This window comes from Panonychus citri, unplaced genomic scaffold (assembly GCF_014898815.1).
Source record: "Panonychus citri isolate SS breed McGregor unplaced genomic scaffold, ASM1489881v1 Contig00139, whole genome shotgun sequence".
Lineage (NCBI taxonomy): Eukaryota > Metazoa > Arthropoda > Arachnida > Trombidiformes > Tetranychidae > Panonychus > Panonychus citri.
The window spans coordinates 2990262-3017297 of NW_026515544.1; the positions used below are offsets into that span (position 1 = coordinate 2990262).

A 27036-nucleotide genomic window follows, 5' to 3' on the forward strand; every position below is an offset into this window, starting at 1 on the left:
TTTTTGAATTCCATCCCTTGATCGGTTTGTATTTTATTTGGTACCCTCCCAGAAGAAAATATTTTCACTAGTCCTTTTATGACTTCATCACTAGATTTAGATTGTAATGGAACAGACCATGCATATCTACTTAAACAATCTATTGCATTTATCAAATATTTATAACCATTATTCGATTTTTGTAGCCAGGATAAATCCATCAAATCAATCTGCCATTGTTCGTCTATTGATGTAACGATAATTGGCAACCTTATGAATTTACGTTTGACTTGTTTGAATAAATTGTATGCATTCTGTTTTTCTAACCATGATTTAACTTTTAGATATGATAGGCTTGGATACTTCTTTTTTAATGCTCTATATAATCTATATACTCCTCCTAAAGCTCCCACTCTTTCAATGGAGAAGTATTCATTCTCGAAATCTGTCTCCATGTTTCATATGATTTTCCTTTATCACCAAACCGTCTTAAAGCAGGAGTGTTATTCACCTGATTAAAAAGATAAGGTAGTTTTTCTATTTCCTGTATTACTCGTTCTGTACCTATCGGTGTAATCATCTTTTTAGCTTGTGTAGTCTTAAATAAACAGAGAAAATTCACAATTTTTCTGATATTACTATTATGATATTCACTTCCATTAACTCGTAGTACTTTCCCATCTTCTGTTACTAAAGAAGGGATTTCACGTAAAGCCTTTTCTAATTCACTCGCTTTAGACCTTTGTGTAAACGAAGAGATTGTTGTATCTGCTAGACCTTTGTTTTCATGAGAAATACGAGGGGTTGACATTAACTTATCAGACCCATTCATTTTTTCTGTTTGTTGATGAAACTCTGTTGTATTATTGGGTATACTTTGAAACTTTTGATCATCAGAATTTTCAGACCAAACCAGTGATCGATTACGATTCTCAAGATCTTCATCCACTTCTAAATTGAGTGGTTTTTGCTGTTCTATTGGTGTTTTTGATATATTTTGCAGTAAAAGATTATTAGCAAATCTAACTTTTGCAGCATTATCTAAATTCATAGACATTATTGTTCTCATGAGACTAGTATTCATTAACTGACATTTGTTTTTATATTCATCTTCAGAGATCAAAACCATTTTTGTAAATGCATTCATTTCATTAATTTATCTGTGAATACGCTTGCGAGTAATGAAATTGCAGGTAAAAGTAACGCTGGTAGGGCTCCACCGTGTTGTATTATAATTTTTTTAGTGTTTTTAATAGATTTGTTTTGAGCTAATCTCCTAACAATTTTTTTATGTGGTTTAATCCTTTTCAATTGTTTTTTATCAAGTCTTATATTACCTGCGAGCAGATTTCTAGATATTTCATTTATTGTTTTATAGACTTTTCCTGGACATCTAGCGATTATGGTTTGTCTTTTTCTTTTCGAATTTTTTTTACAGAGTTTTTTTAGATGAGGTAACATCTCTAATGCATCAGAGACCGTCATTTTGAAATCAAAAAATTAATAGATATAAAAGATATAAAATGAAACATAAATTTTATCTTATATAAACTATATCTGATAAGCTGTTATGTATTCTTTTTCATGTAGTACATTCGATAACATTCTTACTTCTTCAGGTGTGTCTATTTTCATATCCAAAAACAAATATGTAAAAGGCTGCGCAGTTGCATCTTCAAATACAGCTTGAAACTTTCGTACTGATGTTGGATATATTTGACGTCCTATGCTAGTTGCAATAGCTTTATTCCTTGGGTTTTTGAATAAAACTATGTAATGAGCGTTCAGAGTAATATTACAAATTTCATTTCCTTTTATGAAAAAGTTTTGCATAACTAAAATTACAGATAAATTTCGATGATGACTTCCTTTTGTAAAGAGCTCTGAAATGATCCTACTATTCACTGTTTCATGCATTAAATCATCAATTATAATCCATTGTGGTTTACTTCCATCAATTTTATTCAATAACTTTTCTGAAAATCCCTGAATAAAGTTCACTTCTGGCATTGTATTGAAAACTTCTTGATATTCACTGAAAAAATATGTTATATTTTTGGGTTCTGGGTGAGAAAATTTCACTGATCCTTCAATTAATTTACTTAACCAATATGTCTTTCCAGAACTTGTCGGACCAGATATCACCATTGTAAAAGGATGTCTCAAATATATGTTGTAATTTTCCATTTTTATGAATACTTTATAAAAGAAAGGTAAAGATTGTTCTTATAGTTCTTATACATTTTTCAAATCATAGTATTTTTGAATTTTTTTTGTGTTTCAGTCCAGGTTTTCAAAAAAAGAACAATATTTAATGAACATTTCATCATTGAATTTCCGTTATGGAGAGGACAGGGTTGTGTTTCTTGTTTGATCATGGACCATGTTGCACCAAAATTGTTGAGATTGATTCTTGGAATCATTGCATCACAAGTACATCTTCCGCTTCTTTTGATTTACATGCAATTAAAATCTATCACAATCAACTCTTGCTTTATAAAATAATTTTAGAAATATGAGTAACTGATCAATATGCATATGTGTATCATCTGTCTCGAATTTCAAACCATGTGTGAACTTATAGTTGTATGCTGCTTGTTTTTTTTCAGATTCATTAAGCATTTTCAGTTGTAATCCTGTAAATACATTCAAACAAATCAAAGCATCATCTGCAAGAACGGCTATCTCTCTAGGATAAAATTTATGATTATAATAATATCCCTGAACATCCATGAAGGCACATATGTTAGAAATCATCTTAATTCTTTAGACAAAATCGATTTTCGAATGAACGATACGCTTTCTTTAATTGATCCAATGATTTTATTCCTGTCAGGATGAGTGAACCTTTTGGATAGTAAATAAATGAAACCCCTTCGTCTTTCCAATTCAATGCGGGAAATAGTTCTGGTTCATAAATAACATTCAAATCACTTTCGAAAATACTTTTAGCACTAATTACTGTTTTTAGTTTTTTACTTGCAGTAATATTGACGATTTTCAGAAATTGAACTTCTTTGAAAGTCTTTGTGATAAACTCACGAGTATCTTGTTCCGTTTTAAAACCAGTGGCAATCACTTTACCAGATCCGAAAACCAATAGTCTATTCTTTCCTGATTTATATATGTCCGCGTTAAACTTTTTCTTTTTTCCAGAATTACCAATAATTTGAATTTTTTTATTTAGATTCCACAAGGTTACGATATTACAAACTTCAGGGTAATCACATTCATCAAAAGTAGTTAACATAGATAGTTGGATAATGGTTAATGGTTGAATTCACATAAAATCGAAGTCTTTTCAATGTTACACTTTAAAGATTTCAATGAAAAATGAACAATTTCTTGTTGAAACTTTGTTCTTATATGAAAATTTCCAGAAAAAAACAGGTTTCTTAAACAGTTATTAAGATGTATATCACTTGAATATTAAGTGGTTGAATAATGTCCGAATGGTAATGTATCGACACCATTTTCCAATAAATAACGTTTATCATCAAACGGATTTAGAGCCAGTTTTCTCGATTGAATTGATTTGATGTTATGCTGGAAACTTCTTAGAGAACGCATTTCATGATAAAGTAAATTGTGTGAGTCTAAAGAGGTTTTGTAATCGTCGAATGTGATCATTTTTTTGAGAACAGCTTTTTGTACTCCTTTTGCTGTTTTTTTAACTGTTTCATCAGTTTTCAAACAGTACACTTTTGATTTGAGAGCAATGAACTCTAATATATTTTTCCCGTTCATTTCATCTTTGAGATAACCCAGCTTTTTTTTATGATTATCATTCTTAAGACCACTTTGATGTTCACTCGGATAATCAGAAAAATCAAATATATCAGATAAATAATTGAAGTCATTATAAAGATTATTTGTTTTGATAGAATATATGAAGCTATCAGTGTCAGTATAAAGAAGTTCAATATTATCTCCATAATATACTTTAAAGATTTCATAATGGAGTTGGTACATATGTAGCTTAGAAATTTCCAGAACAGTAAATCCAGCGAAGATTGGTTTATTCAAGAGCACTGATTTTCTCCTCATCTTGAAAAGTGCTTTATGTTCATCTAAAATGAAAAACCGTTCAACGAGAGGCTTTTGCATTTGTTTCATTGCTCCATCTAGAGATGTTTCTAGTTTTATTTCCGAATGCTTACGAACATCTTCAATTGATTTACCATATATGGCATTTACCAACAGTTTCCAAAAATTCTTTTCGAAATTCGATTTACTAACCATTCTCTTACGAGTGCAGAGCATTATATAGTCTTTGAGCCAACAGGATTGTTTAAAAGAGACAATACGATGAATTTTTGTAACAATTAATCCATGTTTGACATAGAATTGAAGGTTACGTTGATGAATAACATACTTTTCTCTTTTGAAAAATGTCGCAATAAGTTTTTCACACTTAGTTCGTGGTCTTTCAGTTGTTTCTAATATCGAAAGCTGGAGTTTACTTAAATGATGTTGATCAATTGTAACTCTATCTGGAGCCAATGGATAATCTTTATGAAGATCATGTAAATGTGACGGATAATCCAAATCAACTTCAAAAACATAACCAATATCTGAATTCGGGTTTTTTTCATTTATACATAATTGATACACACTATCAAACTCTACATTATCTACGAACTTGAAATCAGACATTGGAAGAGCTTGTTGTAGAGCGTAACCATACAGATTGTTAACATCGAGATATGTAATAAACTTTGGTTTTTCATTTGATATAAAATCCGATGTATCAGGTATATTAGCTTTCTCATATCTTTTTGAAGCAGATGAAATTCCTCCTCTGATACCTCTTTCAAAGAGCATAATCATGTCAATGTCAGTAAGTAAATCGATTTTTACCTTTGTTGATTTTAAAGCTGCAGCCCAACTCAATCCTGGTGCTGAATAGAAGTGAGGAGGATCTAGTTTAAACTGTTCAATACTTATACTGCGAAAATTCTCGAAAACAGCAGCTAGAAGAATAACATCAATTTTTTGATAAATATCTTGAAACTCGCCCATATTTTTAACATGAAAATGATTCCAAAGATTAACCATATTCTGATAAACATTTTTTTCAATATTCTCTCTTTTCAATTTGTTATAAAAGCATTCATATGGAGGTAACTCAATCTCGTTAAATCGGTCAAAACTATCCAGATAGTCATATGGAAGTGATGCCTTAGCTGATACAAAGTTAATATCCTCATCTTTGAATACTTGCAGCAAAAATGAATTTTTAAACGCTTCTCCTAAATCTTGAGCAAGTACATCTAAAGATCCACTTAAAAAGGCGTAACTGTCTATAAATTTAAGTTTATCAAATGAAAATGAAATATATTTTTCTGTGTTCTGAGGAATAATGTTTATATGGTCATACATTCTATCTTGAATAGCTTTTATCAAAATATGAGCATCGAAGTTCTTGAGATTATGAAAAACTACTGGAATATCAACTGGTACCTTCATTTGAAGATTACACAAGTCATGAGCAGCACCTCTATATAACCCAGTGAAATGATCATGATCTCTTACTTTAACATCATCAATATTGAAATCATTTTCACAAATATGACACTGAGTTGATTCATCAAAAAGTTTTTGATCTCCAGTAGACATTCTAAGTTGAGAAAATCTATTTTTCAATGCATTAAGAATTTTTTCACATGACTTATTCAGAGATTGTAAGAAAACTAATCCACTATCAGCACCACGATGAGATTCATATTTGAGAATTTTACCATTGTTATTCACAATAACATATCCAAAACTGGATGGAATGTGCTCCTGATACTCGAAAGTATTTCGATTTTCTCCAGAATCAACGGGTTGACATAAAGTCTCGAAATCCGCATATATTATGAATGGATATTTTATCATTTTTTCAAACTGTGTAAAAAAAATCTTTGTATTGACTGGTGGTGTTTCAACTCTAGATGGTTTAAATTGGTAACAGTCTTTCGTATGTGCAGAACACTTTTGTGAAGTCAAAAATCCGGTAAAACAGTTTTCACAAAAATTGTGATATCTAGAATCTTTAGAACCGATGAAACGGTTGAAATTTCTGATTGGCCAGTAATGTTCATCATACAGTAATAAGTTCGCATGTTGTTCAAGACGTTCTTTAGAGACGTATAATGGTATTGGAAGAAATTTTTTCTTATTAACAGTGAATGTGTAGACATTTACTGAAATAGAGTTTTTCTTTTCGAAAAATTTAATACGATCAAGCTTGACATAGCCTTTATATCCATCAAAATTATATTGTTGTTGATATTTTTTATAGTGAGATAATCGACAAGCGTTTTTCTGAACTGGATGAACAGCTGCTATGACAGACCACATGAAACAATCAACGGATGAATCAAGTTGAATTATTGCTCTCTTCGATAGTATGAATGGAGGTAATTGTTTCTTTTTACACCCACCACGATATGGAATATACTTTCCTATGCGCACCTCGAGCGATTTCACTTTGTTCAATATCCAACCACTTCCTTTCTGGTTAAATGAATCAAAATCCAATGATATTTCGAAATAACACTCATCAAGAAAATGATTGTACAAATCGATGGATGTTAATGGTTTCAAACTAGAATTAAACATTGGATCGATCCAAACAATATCAAAACCATCATATCGATAAAACTCACAACTTAAACCAATTTGAACTTTTAACATTCCAAGACTTTTTAAAAATGTTGTCAGCAATTGTTTTAAATTTCCACTTTCTGTTTTCAAGACAGTTTCAATATCAAAAAAGTTTTCATTGAATTTTTTATAATAAACATTTAGAGATTTATAAAAAGCTTGTTTTTTCATGAGAAATTCACCAGGTAATTGTACATTGAGGTTCCTTGAGATTGACACTTGTACACTTGCACATAACTGTTGATGAAATTTAAGATTGATTTGTTTTTTAAACTTTCTATTACAGTGAACACACCTTGAAACAGTAGTTGTCATGTTGAAATCACTTCAGTTGAGCTCAGACTGAATGAAATTGGAAAGTTAGTTATGATTTTATATCTTTTTCTTTGAAACACAATTATATCTTATGGATTAATCATCAAAGTTGATAAAATCAACAATAATTTTTGTATATCAAGAATTCAAGATTGTTCTATTAGATTATTAAGCTCACGTTCACATAAGATTTTTGAAAACAATTATCAAAGTATCACCTAATATCTAATACAAGGTGTAATTACGATTTTCTGTACATTTTATCTAAAGTAGGAATCAAGTAGCAATAAGTAGATTAAATCTTAACATGATTCATTGAATAATATTCACAATTTGCTATAATTTGCATAAGGCAATATAAAAGTGTTATAATTAGGATAAAATCTCAAAATATTTATCTGATCTGAATCTATAAGACATGCATGAAATAGCTATTTACAATTTTAAAATAATCAATAATTTTTGTCATGAGTTTATATACACGAAAGAGTTAATTGTAATAACTGATTACTTGAAATTAATTTAAATTAGTCTATTTTGTTGTTAAAATGTTTCAATCATTCAACCAAGTTTATCATTTAGATCAAACTATTAACTACAATGATTAGTATTCAAAAAAATGATAATATAATGATATTTCAGTGAAAAGGGGTGGAAGATAAAAAGTAGGAAGATCTTAGAAGTTGTATATAAAGTGATTGAAAAAAATAACATTCATCAGTCAAGTTTATCATCATCAACATTACACTATTCTATCACTATCCGTGAAAAGTTTCAACATGAGTTTTTCAAGTTCTGCTATTGCTTTCTATAAGCTGAATTCATTGGCTAAAATTCCAAGACGTTCAACGGTAAACGCTGCTGGATGGGACTTATACGCAATCGAATCAAAAAAAATCGAACCCTGGTCTAGAGAGCTGATTGGTACTGGACTCGCATTCGATATGCCAAAAGGTGTTTATGGTAGAATCGCTTCTAGAAGTTCATTTGCCTTGCGAGGTCTGGATGTCGGAGCTGGTGTTATTGATCCTGATTTCCATGGGGAAGTCAAAGTTTTGATCATCAATAATAACAATGTTGTTCAAACAATAAATCAGGGTGAGAGATTCTCACAAATAATTTTCGAACCTTACCATGAACCTAAAGAGGTTTTAATATTCAAACATTTTAAAAATGTTGAATCTCATTGTGATATTCCACTAACTGTTAAAAGAACAAAGACGGATTCTGATTCCAAAGAAGGTGATGATGAAGAAAACGTTTTAAAAACAGTTGAGAAAATCACAGTGCACATGGCTAAACCATCTGATGGAGTATCCAAATTTTACTTCTATTCAGACCGAGATCTTTTCATTGAACCTAATGAAAGAGTTGTTTATTCAACTAAAATTGGATTGTCTATGCCTGATGGTATATATGCTCATCTGATTGGATCAAAATTACTCGCTGACTATGGCGTTGATGTTATTGATACAATAATCAAAAAAAATTCTACCAAGGAAATCAATATTATATTCCATAATCGCAATAATCATGTATACACCATTGTTGAAGGAATACCAATCGCTCAGGTTCATTTCAAATCTTATTCAAGTCAATTGGATGAAACAGATGAAATGCCAGCTGGAACTTCACGAGATGCTTCTGGATTTGGCTCTACCGGTCGTAATTAGAAATTGTTCACCAACATCATTGTATTGATTGACTCCGTTTAACATTCTTCTTATTTCTTATTAAATAAAATTTATATAATTACTATTGAAAATATGTCTAGTATACTTTCATTATTCATTCGGTGACTAGGAATGCTAATATATTAGCGACCTTGTTGATCAGAGTACAATGAACATTAATTCACACATTGAAAATCACAACTTTGATTCATGAACAAAGTAAAAAGTTCAATTCATTCATTAGATGAGATATCGAGTCAAAATTATCAACATCTCAATCTCCAAAGTACAGACACAGAAGTTAATCAAACTTGTTGATTCACACATTGAAAATCACAACTTTGATTCATGAACAAAGTAAAAAGTTCAATTCATTCATTAGATGAGATATCGAGTCAAAATTATCAACATCTCAATCTCCAAAGTACAGACACAGAAGTTAATCAAACTTGTTGATTCACACATTGAAAATCACAACTTTGATTCATGAACAAAGTAAAAAGTTCAATTCATTCATTAGATGAGATATCGAGTCAAAATTATCAACATCTCAATCTCAAAGTACAGACACAGAAGTTAATCAAACTTGTTGATTCACACATTGAAAATCACAACTTTGATTCATGAACAAAGTAAAAAGTTCAATTCATTCATTAGATGAGATATCGAGTCAAAATTATCAACATCTCAATCTCCAAAGTACAGACACAGAAGTTAATCAAACTTGTTGATTCACATTGAAAATCACAACTTTGATTCATGAACAAAGTAAAAGTTCAATTCATTCATTAGATGAGATATCGAGTCAAAATTATCAACATCTCAATCTCCAAAGTACAGACACAGAAGTTAATCAAACTTGTTGATTCACATTGAAAATCACAACTTTGATTCATGAACAAAGTAAAAAGTTCAATTCATTCATTAGATGAGATATCGAGTCAAAATTATCAACATCTCAATCTCCAAAGTACAGACACAGAAGTTAATCAAACTTGTTGATTCACACATTGAAAATCACAACTTTGATTCATGAACAAAGTAAAAAGTTCAATTCATTCATTAGATGAGATATCGAGTCAAAATTATCAACATCTCAATCTCCAAAGTACAGACACAGAAGTTAATCAAACTTGTTGATTCACACATTGAAAATCACAACTTTGATTCATGAACAAAGTAAAAAGTTCAATTCATTCATTAGATGAGATATCGAGTCAAAATATACAAATCATGGAATTCAATACATCAAATATACATCATTAAATGAATTAAAGATAATTGTCATTCAAATTTGCAAGCTTATATATTTATTGATTATTGTATTCAAAGATTATTCATTCAGATTTTTCAAATGGGATTCGTATATTTCAAATATGATCATTTTTGTAACGATTTTGCGTATACTTTTTGCAAGTGAGCAATGAATTTTGGTATATCTGAGTAAAAAAACTCTCCACCAGAACTTGAAGCTTCAACTTGATTGTTTTTGAACCAAAACTTCCGAATTTTGCATACTCTTCCACCACAATTCGAACGATCTGTGAAGAATACCAAGTTGTCAGATACAATAAACTTATCACCCTGCAAACTTTCATCAGGAGCAACAATTGTTCGATTTCCAGGAACGTTGGTGAGGTCAATTTTAATTGGCTCCCATTCCAATTTCCTTTTCTTACTCGATTCCCCATTCGAAGCGTTGCTTTGAGTATCCAAACCTCTTGCTGCTGCCGCTGAATTCAATGAGATTGTTGATTCATCTTCTGATTCACTCAGAGTTAGTTCATTTACTTCATGTTGTTTAGTTGACTCGGGTTTTTTCTTCGATAATTTTTTCATGGCGCCATCCAAGTTCAATGTTGGAGATTCATCATGGGTTTTCTTTGATTTTGCTTTAACAATTTTTGTTGACATTTTCAATTCTATTTAAAAAGAAGAAAACAAAAAGAAAATGGCGTTAATATAACTTATATTTTAGATTAACTAAAATATTCAATATTGGATAAACTCACTTAATGGAATCAGAACTTTGAAACTTTTCACTTTTGATGATTGAAGTTGTTGTATGGAAGTTATATGAACTTATGATTTCATTGATCAATCATCATCCTTTTTATACTGATTTTGATTCAGTAAAGTTATTCAATCAATGAATAAGCACGAACATATTGAATTTTATCACCATGTTCCATCAAGAACAATTCATTCATGCATTGGTGCATGGTAGAAATAATTCATGATTCGAAACCGATGAACCATTTTATTGTTATCGTTCATCTTGTGAATGTATCTCACATGCATTAAAACAATTGCAAGAAAATGCATGAATAATATTAGATAGTTAATAAATTATTCAAAGCAAACTGCCTGTTTCAGCCCAACAACATTTTCAAATCTACTGATTAAGTTAAAGTTAATGGGCAAATGAAGTGGTGGGTAGAGGATGAGATAGATGCTCTTACCATGTTTTAAACTGCAACATATAAAAAATCAATCTTGAGACACTTCATGTTCTCAAGCTTATCCTGATGACCAATGGTCAAGAAAGAGAGATAAGAATAAGAATGGGGAGAATTGAGTAAACGCTGTCCATTTTTCTTGTTTAGCTCAGGGGAATTTTGTACTAAAAAGGAATAGGCAAAAATCTAAGCCTCAAAAACGAAAAAAGATTCTGTAAATTGTGATGATGATTAACAAGAAGATGATGACGATGCTGATGAGAGAGAGAGAGAGAGAGAGAGAGAGAGAGAGAGAGAGAGAGAGAGAGAGAAAGAAAGAGAGATAAACTGATACATCGTTTATTTGGAATTGAGAAATTATTTGATCACTAATATTGTAGGTCATTGATCATTTATCATCAAAAGAACGAAATTCTTGTTATTTATTATCTTATTTTTTTTAAAGAAAGAGAGAGGAAAAGAGTGGACAATGGTCATTGTTTTTACTTTTCTGAGTAAATTTTTCAATTCTTTTGTTTTTTGATCGTTATAAAGAAACCCTAAATTATATTATTGGTCAATTTTGACCATTCTTTTGATTCTTTCTTATCATGTTTGTTGGATGGGTCATCTTGAAATCCTCTTGATAATTCAAAGTCAACAATAATAACATTATCTGATTATTCAATGTGAATCCTTATGTGAATGTCTCATCTTCTGTTTAGCTGAATCTTGAGCAAATTTTCATGATGATTCCTGAAGAGTTGATGTTTATTTTATTTGATTCTTGTAATAATGAAGATGATGATATTATCTAATGTTAAATAACATTGATTGATGCGAGTAGATGAAAATCTTTTATAATTCATCAACATCTCATCTCTCACCCTATTCTGGTTCATCGTTAAACTTTATTATGATTACTTAAGGATGGACAATACTGACCAGTTGCTCGAGGAGTTTAACAACATTGTTTTCTGCTAATAAATTATTTTATATTCGTTTATATAATATTGATTCAATGTTATTCTAATCTAGAAATAGAAAGTTTCACAAAAATAATATAAACAATATGAGGAAGACAAATTAAGGTGAAAGTTATTGGGATGAAATGAGTATAAAATGATAACCATTCAGATTTATTTGGTTCCAGTTCTTAGATTTCATCATGATGATCATTTTTATTTCTCTATCATGAGAATTATTCTTTTACTCGAAGAGATCATTTTCTTTGTGAGATTGATGCTTATATTTTTCGAAAATCAAACCCTCATGAAAATATCATTGGAAAGGTAATGATGATCATGGAATAACGTATATCCACATGATTCCAATATAATGTATGCACTCATGAGAGATTTAAATATTTTCCATTTATCTGATTGTTCAGGTCAAATGTTTCAATTTTGATCATGATAATAATGATCAAATAGGAAAAGGAAGAGGAAGTCAATGATGATAATACTCAGGAAAACAAAATTTCCACATGAATCTTACCTTTTGAACTTTCTCCTGTAATTCTGACCCAATTTTTTGAGGTTCGTTGTTTCATGTGAACTTGAAATTTCAATGATTGAGAATTAATAATGTAAAACATTATATAAAAGTTGGAACTTCGAAAGAAAAAATTGGATTTCGATAGAAAAGAGCAAAAAGTTTGATGCACATTGAGAAAGGAAAATTATCCGCTATCAGTTGATTCCAGTTTAGCTTTTTTGTTCATATGAGAACTTTTTCTTCTTCTCCTTCTTCTCATCATTATCGTCATCATCAGGATACTGGGTGAGTGATGAAAGCTTTTAATAGTCTGCATGGATTCAAAGGCGAAAATGGGAAGAGAAATTATTTTTCATTCCAAAATTTTTTCCATCAAACTCAAACTCATCCTCATCACTCCATCACCTCAACCTCCCAGTGAACATACTGATAGTCATTTAATATTACCATGAATTGACCTAAATAAGAAAGGTGAAAGAAAAATATTTCTCATCATCATCATCATTCAATGAAGATGAAGATGATTCCAGTTACATGGATTTTCTGTTTTTTTATCAATTCTTTCATTCAAGCTTCCATTGCCCACTTCTCTCTCCCTGAATACTTCATGGCCTTTGAATTGATTTTGAAATAATAGTGAAAAGCAATTTAAAGGGCAAACATCAAAATTTTGAGAAAATATTTCTCTCTAAAGTTACCATGGTAACGTTTCAACTTTTTCTTTCTTCACAATTTTTTTATCTTCTCTATCTTTTCAATTCACTTTACTATTCCATAGATATTATTTTGCTCAATGTTCTGGTCACGGATGATGATAAAGATGGAAAATCAATTGTTATCATCGCCCTGATGATAAATATAATTTCTCAGATCATTTTTAACCATCGTCCACTCAGCATCATCATCACCACCACTATCATCAATAAGTCCCAATGAAAAGTCATCCAAATAATAAGTAATCACTTTCATCATAGTTTAATATCATTTATGAGCATTTTTTTATTTTTTTATTTTTCCAAGTTTCCAATTTTTTTCTAGTTTCATGATGATTGAGAAAAACAAAAATTTCCAACAATCAATAACTAAAATGTTGAACAATTTATAACTATTATAATAATAATGTCTCATACAAAAAGGTAAAAATCTATTAATCATAAATTATCATCATGATTTAAATGATAATCATCAGAGTTTAATGTTTACCAGACTGAGAGAATTGAGTAGGAAAGTTCATTCTGTATGAATCGAAATGAAAAAAAATGTCACTAAACTTTTCATTCTGTCAGAACTTTTTCATTTTTACTTTTTACAGTTCTTAGAGTTGATGATATTCTGTTATCAGAATCAACATGATATAGTTATTACTCTGAGTTGTTTTTTACATTTCTAAAATTAGAATGTGTTTAGATAACTGATTCTTGAAAAAGCATCTTCATCTCTCTGATATCATTATGATTATTATTATCTAATTAGATTGCTTTTAGTTAAGGAAGAGAGAGAGATAGAAATATAAATATAATCAGAGAATCTTGTTTATCTTTCAATGTACTTCAAGTTATCCTCATTAAAGAATAATCAGTCTGGCAGTTTGATTTAATTACGATTGTTAGATTAGTATTTGCACTTTTTTCTCCAACATTCTTCCTGTCCGATGGCTTTGAATGTCAGAATTTTACTCATGTGAATATTTCTTTCAATGGTTTGTGTTAATTTTTCTTTCAATTCATGATGATTTCCATTTTCATTATAAGTTCATCTAATGAAGATTGAGTATTTATCAATGCTTGAGATTGATTTTCATTTGCACTTCCACAAGCATTCAGCTTAAACTGCAATGCTAACCATCAATTTACCTAATAGAGTATTCAGATTATATTTACGTGTATATTTACCATCTAATAGAAATTCTCAGTGAATGACAGAAATAGATTGATACAATAATTTGAAAAAGTTGAAGAGGAAAAAATTTTCTCGTCCAAAACTTTTAGATGTATTAATACATCAGATTATTTGTTCAATTTTTGGTCAACTATTTTGTATCAATATCCGGTTAGAATTTTGGTCAATCTTTTCTGTCACATTTACTCTTACCTTTATATAAATAGCTACAGAAAACGAGTCGCTTATTTTCTGTATAAATACACCTTGAATACCCTCTGGGGATACTTAGATATTGGAGAAAGATGTAAAATGAATAATGGTTTCTGATGAGGAAGAAAAATATTGATGCATAAGGAGGATATGAAATATCTGATTATGGTAAATATATGATTATATTTATTTGGAGTGTGGCTAAGCTGAATGTTACAGAATCAGTTTGAGGTTGGCAGTAGGAGGATAAGTAGGGTAAGGTGGATACTCCTTCTATCATCAAACATAAATATAATTCTGTATAACCAAACTGGCTACTTGTTATCCTTTCAATAGTTTTAGTAAGATTATGATTATCAATCTTGTTCTAATAATAGTAATAACTTCCAATACCCTCGAATTCCCATGAATACTCCAATGTCGAAAATCAAAAAGTCATAGAAATTATCGTAAATTTTTTTCTTCATCTTTCAAAACTCGATGAATTTATGTGTACACTTGCCTTAGGTCCAAAATGTCCAAGAAAATTATTATTATATTAGAACTTTTTTACAAGTTTGCAAGAAGAATTTACTTTTGATTCATAAAAACTGGTTCTTTTCATCATAAAAATGTAGATGGTATGAAATTTGACAAGAAAGGGAAAATTTAACATTCTCTCCGACCAATTGAAAAGAAACATTCAATTTGGAATGAAGTGAATATATATTTATGGAAGTTTATTATTATGTAATGTTGATAAGAACTATTAGGGTGATCAGGCGGTTTTTGACCTGACCCACAAGAAGTGGGTTCTGATGAATGAGAGTCGGTTTAAATGTTTCTCAGCATGTGTTTTCTATGTGAGACGAGTTTCGTGAACTTTTTTCAGTGTAGCCTGTCTTATGGATTTTCAGAATTTTCGAACCAGTGCCTGGAAGGGTTAAGATGTTTTCGTTCTCAATTAATAAGGCTGATTATCGTCATGAAGTATATTTAGATTGAAAGCAGTATTGATTGTATAAATAAATGGGCAGAAATATTGACGGCTCTAAATAAAGGCCACTTTGCTCGAAACTTGAATTGACGGAAACCTTTAGGCTGAATTCGTGGCCTTTATATTATCCACATGACCTAATCTAAAATTAGTAACCTTAAAACTAATTATACATTCTAAGGTTTTGAATATAGGTAGAAATGTTGATCTATAGACCGACAAGTTCAGTAAAATCGAATCTTGAAAGTCCTTCATGTTATGCTGAAAGTTCATTGGTACTAAGGGTTCAGATTTGAAAATTATGAAAAATTAAAGTTAAAATAAAATTGGTAATATTGAAATTGTTGATAAACTGGTCCATATGAACAATTAATCATAAAAATCATCGTTCATGGATTCTGAATAGTCTCAGGCCAATTTATACCATGCACGAAATTCGAGCACTTTTTCTATTCTATGTGCTAACACGCATGAAAAATTAAAATTTTTGAATTGAATATTAATCAGAGTAATCTGCTAAGTGGAAAAATGAACATGGAATTCGATATAATCATTCATTTCATACTCAGGTCAAAAACCGCCTGATCACCCTAATAGAACTCTAAAGAAACTGGACATTCATTTTATCCTTTTTGAGAGATTTCTTTTTTCTCTTTCTCATCAGATGGAAAGAGGAAAAAAGAATAAATTTCAGCCGAAAGAATGTGACAGAATATATATTATCTTATCCGGTGAAAAGGGTTATCATGAACAAATTACATTATTTATATTCAGTTTGGAACTTTGTTTTTATAACATTTTCCTCAGCCAAGGTAAGAAGGAACAACAAGAATAAAAGACAAACTAAATATTTAAAACATTTTTCATAGAGTTTACAAGAGTGCAAATCAACATAAATTTAGAGTAATAAAGATCTTATCCATGGATATACTTGTTCGATGAATTTTTAACAGAATTCAGACAAATTGAAAATATAAATTTAAAGAAAAGAATTTTTTTTATTACATTTGAAACTTTTCTTTGTGAGAAAAGTGTCTTTAGTTTGAAGATTTAGTGAACATTAATAATTCTAGAGGTTGATTAGGTATCGTAAGAAAATTATTGACTGCAAAGTAAATCCAATAATGAACATGTTTAGCATTCATCTTGGAAGATTAACTTTAATGAGTATTAAATGTAACATTGACTCTATTTAAACAAAATGATTCTGATCATATTCAGTTTCCAATAGTTACAACGTTGGGTGAGATTTTGATTCCTTCATATTTATCTATTTTTCTGTAACATTTATTTTGGCAGTTTCTCAAAATTCATTGACCAAAGAAAGTGTATCATATAATGTATTTTATACAACATGTATTCTAGAATTTACATAAAGAAGGTTTCAAAGTTATAATGAAATTTATGACATTATATGTTTTGTATTGTGAAGAAATGAACATCGTTGCAAAAATATTTACCAAACAGAATTCAATCAGACTCATGTATCAACGATAAGATGAAAATCTTTCGTCGATTCAAATCTATCGACTGTACATGAAGAAAGATAATATTATGATATATACTAAAGACGATGCGATGTTTTCCTATGTACAGAATGTTTATATTTACTTTATCGAAAATACTTTCTGATCAAATATTGAACATTAATATCTGATCCAAGTGCTAAGAATTAGTATATATTTAATAAAGAAATAAATGTGAGAATGTACAGAAATTTTCATCTTCTATTGAGACACATTTTCTTTGGTAAGTTTTCACTTATTAACTTTAATACTTTTTTCCTTGGTATATATATTGTTGGTCTGTTTGTGGTAAATAATATCTGATAAATTAAATGTTATTTCTGATTTTCTTTTTCCCCAAATATTATTGGCTTACAATTGAATATCATCATTAACTTTATTATCATTAGATTACTTTTTATTATTTTGATTGCCTCTTCCAATTAAATAAGAAAATAAAAAAATTATCTTCATCATGATCATTATTATTATCATCATGATATTACTGTTTTTCTGGATAAAATTAAGTTGCTGTTGTTGTAACAAAAATAGTTGGTTTTTGGTTCATCTTCCAAGTGGAATGTTATATTTAGAGGATGGAGGCAAAAAAATCTTGAAAGAAAGAGAGAGAGAGAGAGAGAATCTTTGAGATTATTATCATCATTTGTTCATGTATAAGAATCATTGGATTCTTATTAGGAGAATGCGAAACTAAAAATGCTTTGAGAGGAAAAAGAGCTAAAGAGAGAGAAAGAAAAAGAAAGAAATTGAAAGATATTAACCAGAATACATTAGAAGGGTATGAATGTAAGTATTCAGAGTAAAGAAATCAAGTAGAAACAACAAGAGTATATACAAATAGGATTGGGTGTATTCATGAGACGAAAAGTGATATTTCTGAAATATTGTCTTCGTTCAATTTTCTCTTTTCAATACAAAAAACAAATTCTGATTTTAATTCTGATGGATAGAGTTTTTTCCTTGCTCTATTTTACATACTCCTCTTTTGGTTTTATATTTAATTCCAGGAAAATGTTTCATCAGGTTGATTCATTAGCATATCTTAAGTATACATGATGACATTCAATACCTTGAAAGATTATGATTATCATGATGGACCTAAAAGTTTACATCAGTATAAATATCACAAGAATGATTCTTATGATCAACACAATGGATCAGAAATCAATGAATAAGAGAGAGAGAGAGAGAGAGAGAGAGAGAGAGAGAGAGAGAGAGAGAGAGAGAGAGAGAGAGAGAGAGAGAGAGAGAGAGCAAATAAAAAGACAAGAAGCATTTCTTTAATCAGAACTTTTCGAAAAGTTCTAATCCCACATCACATTGTTCGAGCCCAATATTGATATTCTATCATAAACTTTCTCTCTTTTTCTTTGTTTTTCTCTCAATTGGGAATTCTAAACATTCTGAAAGTATTTGAGTAGAGAAAAAAATCCGCTTGATGAATACAATATCCATATACATTTATATGCATCTTCGTGATAGTAAATGAATGCATATCCATGAATTGAGTAACATTTTGCTTGGTGAATGTCAAAAACATATAATCATAGAAGCAACAAAAGAGGTAACATCAGAAAATCATGTTATCGTCTTTTATGCCTACGAAATTCAGTCAATTGTATTTTACTATTTTTTTTACTTCTCTTTTTGAATTTTGTGTTCTCTAGAACAATAATATTATCTTCCTTCTTTTGTTTATATTTGTACATATTCAGTTATCATCATCATCAGCATTATCATCATGATAACATGAAATAAAGTTATGACAGTATCAGAATATATCAGATATAAAGCTGAAATGGTTTCAGGACGAAATCATGATAAAAATATTATATGAAACATATTCAGGTTTCAGGAGAAAAAGTTTTAAATTGAAATTCAATTTCCACCAGAATCTGTGGGCTGAATTAATCAGATAAAATTTTTCTAAGAAAAGGAAATAATTAATGAGTCTAAAATATATACAAGGGAAAATTCTGCAACATTTTCATTAGAATTTTATTCTTTTCTCATGATCGGTTTATTTCTGTTTGAAATATTCCATAATCAATGAAATTACCTGTTCAGGGAGAAAGGAAAACATCTTGAGTTCATCTAGAAAAAAGAAGAAAAAGTTTTATTTTACTTTTCTTCTAATCTGATGATTCGATTGGTGGCAGAATTTTACATTTTACAATTTCAGGGGAAAAAATGATGAGATTTAACATTGAAATTGGTTATTGATTAGATGAGAATAAGAATAGAAAAAAGTTTCTTCCTAATTCAGAGATGATAAAATCCATATTACTAAAATTTGAGTATTCATATATTCAAATATATGAGCCCATGGAATTGGAAAGTAAATATTATCATGATTATTAGTGTTAATCATAATGTTGTTGTTACCCTGATGATTATCATGATTATTAGTATTGTTAATGATCCAAGAAAAAATATATCACAGGATAAAAGTAGAAGTGAATTTTTTTTTCATCTTTTTTTTCAGTTACCCTGGAAAATGAAAAGTTATCATGATGTAGTTTTTAGCTTTTTGTTCAGCAACATTTGATAATAACAATAGGATGATGATGAGGAGGAGGAAGATGAAAGTGAAAACTCTGATGAGTAAAATGTTTGTGTTTATGTATGCAGAAAAAAAGGAAACATTAATCATGGAAAAGGAAAAAAAAACCTTACCTTGAATCCTGAACATTAGGGTGGTTTGTTATAAGAGATTCGAAGTGATTTTATCAGTAACTTTTTATTTATATTCGTATTCGTGCTAATGGTGATCATTAAGATGATTAAGATGATGATGATGTCGTTTTGGTTTGACGATCAATTGAACTTTTGTTTGTGTTAACTTTGTGATTTACTTTTATTTGATTATCATTAATTGAGATGATTTTCATTCTGATATTATGAAAATATTGATAGTAAGAAAAGATGAAAGTATTAATAGTTATTCAGAATTTTGAAAATTCTGAGAACTCAATGGATCATATCTCTTAGACGTTATTGTTGTTTTATTATTATTGTAAGGGGATTAACCATGATTACGCAACCTTATTTATCTTCCCCCTTTAAATTCCTTTAAATCATGTGATATATTAACTTCCAGAAATTACCCCAGGGTTTACCCATTAGATATAAAAAGCCAACACATCGGACCAAGGACCTAAGTCTAATGTGTTGAGCTTTCTCCCTCTCATTAACTTCTATTTATGTTTAAATTCAACTTTACTTTATGCTTAATTAATCTTTGTAACCTTTAAACCCCCTTCAAATTACATTTAACCTCAGTTCGTGTTCAACTAATACCCAATTTATAAAACATTAAAAGTGCTATTTCAATAAGAAGTTCCTTCTCTCTTTCAAATTAGTCTTTCTCGGATTCCCTAGTAGGGTTCTCTTTGACAAAATACTTACACATTGGTGGAGATGCCTCTGCTAATTTTAAGTTGAGAAAACTTCCAATAGTAGCTACAAAACTGTCAGAAAAGAAACAACCAATAAGCAATAGCTTCGGTCTAACCAAAAAGCTATCGCTTCCGTTTCCTGATAAAAGCACTTCAAGGTCTCATTGTTGCTGGGTGAGAGGACCTTTCACCCTCAACAATTTACCTTACCTGTTTTTTTTTGGTGTCTGTACACATATAACTGTAAAAAGTGTTAAATAAAGTGAAGTGATTGGTGAAAGTGTTTGTGAATCTAAGTGATTAGTGATAAGTGAAAATTTAAAATGTCTTTAACTCCAAACAAGATAAACATCAATTACCCTAAAAGTCAACGTGAAGAGATATCAAGAAATGAACTAATTGGTATCGCCTTAGAGTGGGGAATTAATAACCCCGTCCAGAAAACAAATGAAATGCTCCAAAAAGAAATTTGGGAAGCACAAATAATTCAAATGCTATATACGCTAGATGGAGAAGAAATTCCAGAAGCAGTTCCAATAGATTCAAGAAGAAAATTTGAAATCAAATGGATGGATGGAATCGAGCTGAGAAAGATTGGTTTAGATTTCAATTCATTGGTAACTCTAATTACAGCTAAAATTTACAACATTGAACGTTTTAAAGTATATACAAAGAAACAAATCGAAGAGGATTTGGATCTCTCTCCAGCGGTGGCTACATTGTTAGCAAATAAATATTCTACAATGGAAAACCATTCCTTATTAGAAAACTTAGAAAGGCTGAACTTTCAAGGAAATCAAGAAAAACAACTGAATTTCGCCCAACAACAAGCCTTAAGAAGAATTGAGAAAAGGCGTTGGCCGAATAAAGATAAACAGTCCTTCACGGACTTCATCAAAGCCTTGGAATATGATCTGAGGACCTTAGATCCTTCCAAGAGCTCATGGGTTGAACACACAACAGTGTTACTCGAAAATGAAGCTCGTGAATTTGCTGAGAAATTGAATGAATATCCGTTCATACAATATGATGAATGGAAAGAAAATTGATCAACTCAACAATTACTTCAAGTGAAAGAGCTGAAGCCATGTATAATACCGTTCAAAAAGGTACGATACAAGATTTGATCCAAGGGATCACTTCAAGAAAATTGAAACATCTTTAAAAGTAATTTACCCTGAGGCTACAAATAAAACCTTGGCGCTGTTAATGCTCTCATCCTTACCATATTATCTCCAAAATGAGATAATTCCTGAAGTCGTCGACTTGGATGTCGAGAGAATCAAAGTAAAATTATTGGCCATTGGCAAAAGAATAAATTAAGGATGGATGGTAGAAAGTCACGACCTTCGCAAGGTCAAGAGTCAAGTTCAAATTGGAGGTCAAGAAACCAAGACCAATCCAATTCACCTAAAACAACCCCAAGTAACCAGGTTAAACCTAAATGCAATCATTGTAAATCTCCTTCCCATTCAGAAGACGATTGTTGGCTTAAATATCCTGAAAAACGACCCAAAAGGGATAATCAAAATAAAGCCAACAACGTTGAGGTGGAAGAACAATTAAGCGAAGGAAGCGTGAACACAACGCGTCTTATAGCGAATAAAAAAAAAATGGATCGTCTGAAAAGGTAAGACATCCAATGATAACATTTAAAATTAACAATATTACCATTGAGGGATGTTCGATACTGGTGCTTGTACCAGTCTAATAAGCAAGGACCTCGCTGTTAGACTGAAGCTATATGCTTATCCCTACAAACTGAAATTTCAATCAGCAAATCAGAATGTGATAGACTGTAATTGGTTTGTGCCGCTGAAAGTTTACAATGGAGATGAACCTAAGCTTATTGCAGCCTATGTGATAGATGACCTTTCAAATGACATCTTATTAGGTGAAAACATTATAAAAGCTACTCATCTAATCATTGTATCTAAGGGCTTGGATAAACCTTATGAGTTAAAACACCAAAATCTGAATAGTGAATACAGATTAAAAATGGAAATTCCTGATTTGAAAGAAATTGAATTGATGTTACAAAAATGGTATAAAACAAACTATGATATGAGTAGATTGGTAAGAATGAGTCAAAAGGACCTCTTGACTCATTCACCAATTCAGTCAACAACTCAACAAATTGATAATGAAAATCAACAAATTAATCATCAATCAACTCAACAAACAACAAATTAACAATGTGATCACCAAATCAACCAACAATCAAAGGTCAAGTTGCTACAAATTAATCATTTAAGGATTAATTATGTTAATTTCTTCCGTGAGCATTACAATGAAGATGCTTCATTACTAATCAACAAAATTGAAGAATTTCAAGATTCAACAATTGATTTTCCAGAAGAAATCTCAAATTTAGATCATAAACTGTATCAACAAATCAACAAAGAACTATGTGAAAGTGATAAATTGAAAATTCATCAAATATTGATGGAGGAAAGAGGCTCTTTTTCCTCAACTAAATTTGATTTAGGTTGTGTTCCTGCCGAATTTACAAAGTTCAAAATCGACATTGGAAATAAACCAATTCCTAAATGTAGACCTTTTCGTTCAAGCGAAAAGATGAGAAGTGAAATAAGAAAAATAATCAAAGATTTTAAAGAAAATGGTATTATCGAAGATTCGGACATTGGTGGAGGAGCTCCAGCATTTGTCGTCCCGAAACCCAATGGAACGTGGCGAATGGTCACTTCATATGTCGAATTAAACAAATTAGTGCAAAAGAGAAAATTTCCTATGCCTAACATCGATGACGCAATAAACCAATTAAAGGTAACAAATACTTTACAACCTTAGATCTCGCCCAAGGATATTATCAATTGGAAATTCCTGAAGAAGAAGAGATAAGACAAGTTTTGTAACAGAAGATGGTTGTTACCGTTACAAAAGGTTACCAATGGGATTGGCTGATGCACCCTCGTATTTTCAAGAAGTTATTAATAAAGTTCTTGGAGAACTCAAATACACTTGCTGTTTCGGGTATTTCGATGACATTGTCATCTATGGTAAATCAATTGATCAATTGTGTGATAACATGAAGAAAGTTATCGGTGCTCTAAAGATTTTCGGTTTTAAAAACCGTGTTGAAAAATTACAAGCTGGAGCGACAGAAATTGTTTGTCTAGGCCACCTTGTCTCTGGCAAAACGATTCGACCTGATCCTAAGAAAATCGAGAGGATTAAGGCCCTCAATCCTCCGACTTCTCAGAACCAAATACGGTCACACCTAGGGTTATTCAATTATTTTTCTAGGTTTATCGAAAACTATGCGAAAATTGCTGCCCCCATACAAGAACTAATCAAAAAGAAATACAAAGGTGTTAAAATCGTATTCGAAGGAGAAGTGTTAGAAAATTGGAATCAACTGAAAAAGGAATTGACAAAGAAATGTATGTTAACGCATTTCTATCATGAACGGAAACAATTGTGCTGGTTGACGCATCAGCTGTCGCAATTGGTGGAATACTGGCTCAGAAAGATGAAGAAAACAACATTAATCCTGTCTACTTCTTTGGATGTAAACTACAGAAATACATGTACAGTTGGCAAACGACAGAAAAAGAATGTGCTGCCGTCGTTTTGCGTGTAGAAAGTTTGCTCACTATCTACGACATAAGAAATTTATCGTTAAAACAGATCATCATGCGTTATGTGAACTCAAAAATACTCAATTTAAAGTGCCACGAATCATGCGATGGCAACATGATTTGTCGGAATTCGACTTCGAAGTTCAATATCTGAAAGGTGAAAATCACCCAGCAGATTGTTTTTCTCGCTCTAATGAGTGGGCTCATCGACAAAAAGGAGAAATGACCGATGATCATTTCGACAAGTATTTAAATTTTGTGAACTGTGATAAAGATGATATTATCATCGAAGATATGGATCTTAAAGAAGAAAATAAGCTCGTTCAGGATGAAACTCAAAAGGTCCTCTTGAGTATCATCCGTGAATTCGACTATCTAGATGCTCAACAACAGAAGAGATTCATCGCTGCAGTGAAAACACCAAAGCTTCAACAACAAAAGAAAGTGAACTAAAAATTGAACAAGATAAAGATACAAGAGTGAGAATGATTAAGGAAGAAATCAATCAAGGAAAAATGAAGCGTCGATATGAGATAAGAGATAGTATCTTGTATTGGTTAACAAAAAAGGGATCTGCTCGATTCTATTTACCTGATTCGCTCATAGATCAAGTATTTGAACAATATCATGAAGCTATGGAAGCGGGTCACTTCGGATTTAAACCAACATTCCAAAAGATTAAACAAGATTTCTGGTTTCCGGAAATGGAAGAAATAATAAAACAAAAGGTTGCTGCCTGTTCGAAATGTCAAAAATTTAAACCAAAAACGTTTAAAGAAGGTAAAGCTAAGGGCATGAAAGTTGCAAACTTTCCAATGGAAAGAATCCAAATAGACATGATTGGACCGTTTCCACCATCAACAACTGGAAACACAGTGGTTCTAGTTGCTGCCGATACATTAACAAGATTTGGAATGGCAAAGGCATTCAAAAAGGGTAACAGTAAGGACGTAATCAACTTCCTAGAATCAATCATCAATCAATATGGAAGAATGAAAATTCTTCAGTCTGATAACGGAAAAATTTTCACCTCCACAGAAATCAAAAGATTCGCCGAGTTAAATCAAATTAAGTTAATTAATTCGTCTCCCTATCATCCACAAACAAATGGTTTGGTGGAAAGACTTAATCGAGAGATTAAGACAAGATTGGGAATATACACCGAAAGGGCTCACGAATGGGACATTTATCTACAAACTCTAATCTTTAGTTATAATAATTCAATCAAAAACGATATTGGGAAATCACCTTTCCAACTTTTGTACAACTATGAACCTCGATCAATTCTACACAATAGATTCCAGATAACTCCTTTATATAAGGAAACTGATATTCAGAAAGCTCGTCAAGAGGCTAAAGCAACTTTAGATGAAAAGTCTCAACAATCAGCAAATGAAAAGAATTTAACTCAAAAAGAACCTACTCTGAAAAGAGGAGATTTAGCTCGAGTTAAACCAGTACCGTACACAACTGGACCTTCATTCATGAAGCAAAAGTTTACGGGAAAGTACATTGTTCTTGATACGTTTGAATCAACAGCGAGACTCATTTGTGTGTATACGAAGAAAATTAAAATGTATAACTACGAAAGGATAAAGAAAATCATTGGAAAACTACCCACCAACTACCAAACAATACTCAACAAATATCCATCAATCAGATCAACTGAAGATGAGGTAGTTGTTGATAAAGAGGAAGGAGGACCTTCTTCCTCTCATCAACAACAACAAACATCAACACCCAAAAGAAAGATGAAGAGATTCCAGAGATGACAAATTGGTGTGAAAGTGACGCTGAAACTGAACTATACTCAGACAATGAAGACAATCAAACAATAATTGTTAAAGAAAGTGAAAGTGTATCAAGTGAGACAAATCAACAGCAACCACAACAAATTAAATCAACAGAAGAAGTGATTGATCTTCAAAAAGAAAGCGAAGAAAGTGAAAACCTAAGTGAAAACAATGAACCAACATCAACGAATACTACGAAAGAGAAAAAGCGTAAATACAAGAAGAAAGAATATGTGAAGTCACATGAAATGGTGACAAGAAAAAGAGCAAATGAAAAGGGATGAGGACCTTATCCCAATTCATCGCTCACCAATATCACCAAAATCATCAACTAACATTTTATATTCTTTTCCTTATTAACATTTTGTTCTATTTAGAATTTTATAAACATTCTTTTCTTACCAGATCCCAGATGAATAGCACAAAAACACTTGAATTGGTTCCACTTATCCCTTCATTGAGATGATTGTTCTTAATGGTCAAAGGACCTCTGACCATTGGAACAACCAAATCAATCAACTAAATTAATTAATTAATTAATTAAAACAAAGACAAAATTTGATGACAAATTGTTTAAACACCAAAAGTAACAAAAGAGAATAGCTAATTACACCCCAAGTGGTCGTACCTCGAACTGTAACTATGGAAACTCACTAACGTGCTCCCTCGACCATAAAGGATTGAGTCGCCATTGTTTTAAGTTCACCCTTTAGGTTAAGTTTAGAGTTTTTTTTGTGTCACAAATTGTCTCGTTAATTAATTATGTTTTGATTAAATCAATTATTGATTTTTCTTTTGATCAAAATTGAGAAGGCAAGAGGACCTTTTGCCAACTCAATTTGATTTGAAATCAAATCAAATTTTATTCAAATTTCACCCAAATTAACCCCAAAAATCGTAATCAAAACTCACCATCTTTAAATTGTTAACCCTTTGTCATTGAAAATAGCTTGTTTTGTCCACCATCTTGAATCAATTAATCATCATTGTCAAGAGAAAGAGGACCTTTTTCTCGAGACAATTGAACTGTTTAATTTGATTGTTAACATCTACAGTCAACTTTTGACTGATTGTTTAATTTACCATCGAAATTTTGA

The 27036-nt window shown here is 30.8% G+C and overlaps 4 protein-coding genes across 4 annotated transcripts; 2 read left to right on the top strand and 2 right to left on the bottom strand.

Moving 5' to 3' along the window:
• Nucleotides 1-2737: 2737 nt before the first annotated feature.
• Nucleotides 2738-3229, bottom strand: LOC128394029 (uncharacterized). The gene has a single exon (XM_053354264.1). The coding sequence runs from the start codon at nucleotides 3227-3229 to the stop codon at nucleotides 2738-2740; it is 492 nt and encodes a 163-aa protein (XP_053210239.1).
• A 179-nt stretch (nucleotides 3230-3408) lies between these two features.
• LOC128394030 (uncharacterized) lies at nucleotides 3409-6945 on the bottom strand. Its single transcript, XM_053354265.1, has one exon. The coding sequence runs from the start codon at nucleotides 6943-6945 to the stop codon at nucleotides 3409-3411; it is 3537 nt and encodes a 1178-aa protein (XP_053210240.1).
• Nucleotides 6946-7724: 779 nt separating this feature from the next.
• Nucleotides 7725-8618, top strand: LOC128394031 (uncharacterized). Its single transcript, XM_053354266.1, has one exon. The coding sequence runs from the start codon at nucleotides 7725-7727 to the stop codon at nucleotides 8616-8618; it is 894 nt and encodes a 297-aa protein (XP_053210241.1).
• Nucleotides 8619-21869: 13251 nt separating this feature from the next.
• LOC128394033 (uncharacterized) lies at nucleotides 21870-23355 on the top strand. The gene is made up of 3 exons (XM_053354267.1): nucleotides 21870-22119; nucleotides 22223-22620; nucleotides 22828-23355. Exons 1-3 carry the CDS (start codon nucleotides 21870-21872, stop codon nucleotides 23353-23355), a joined length of 1176 nt encoding a protein of 391 aa, XP_053210242.1.
• The last annotated feature ends 3681 nt before the right edge of the window (nucleotides 23356-27036 follow it).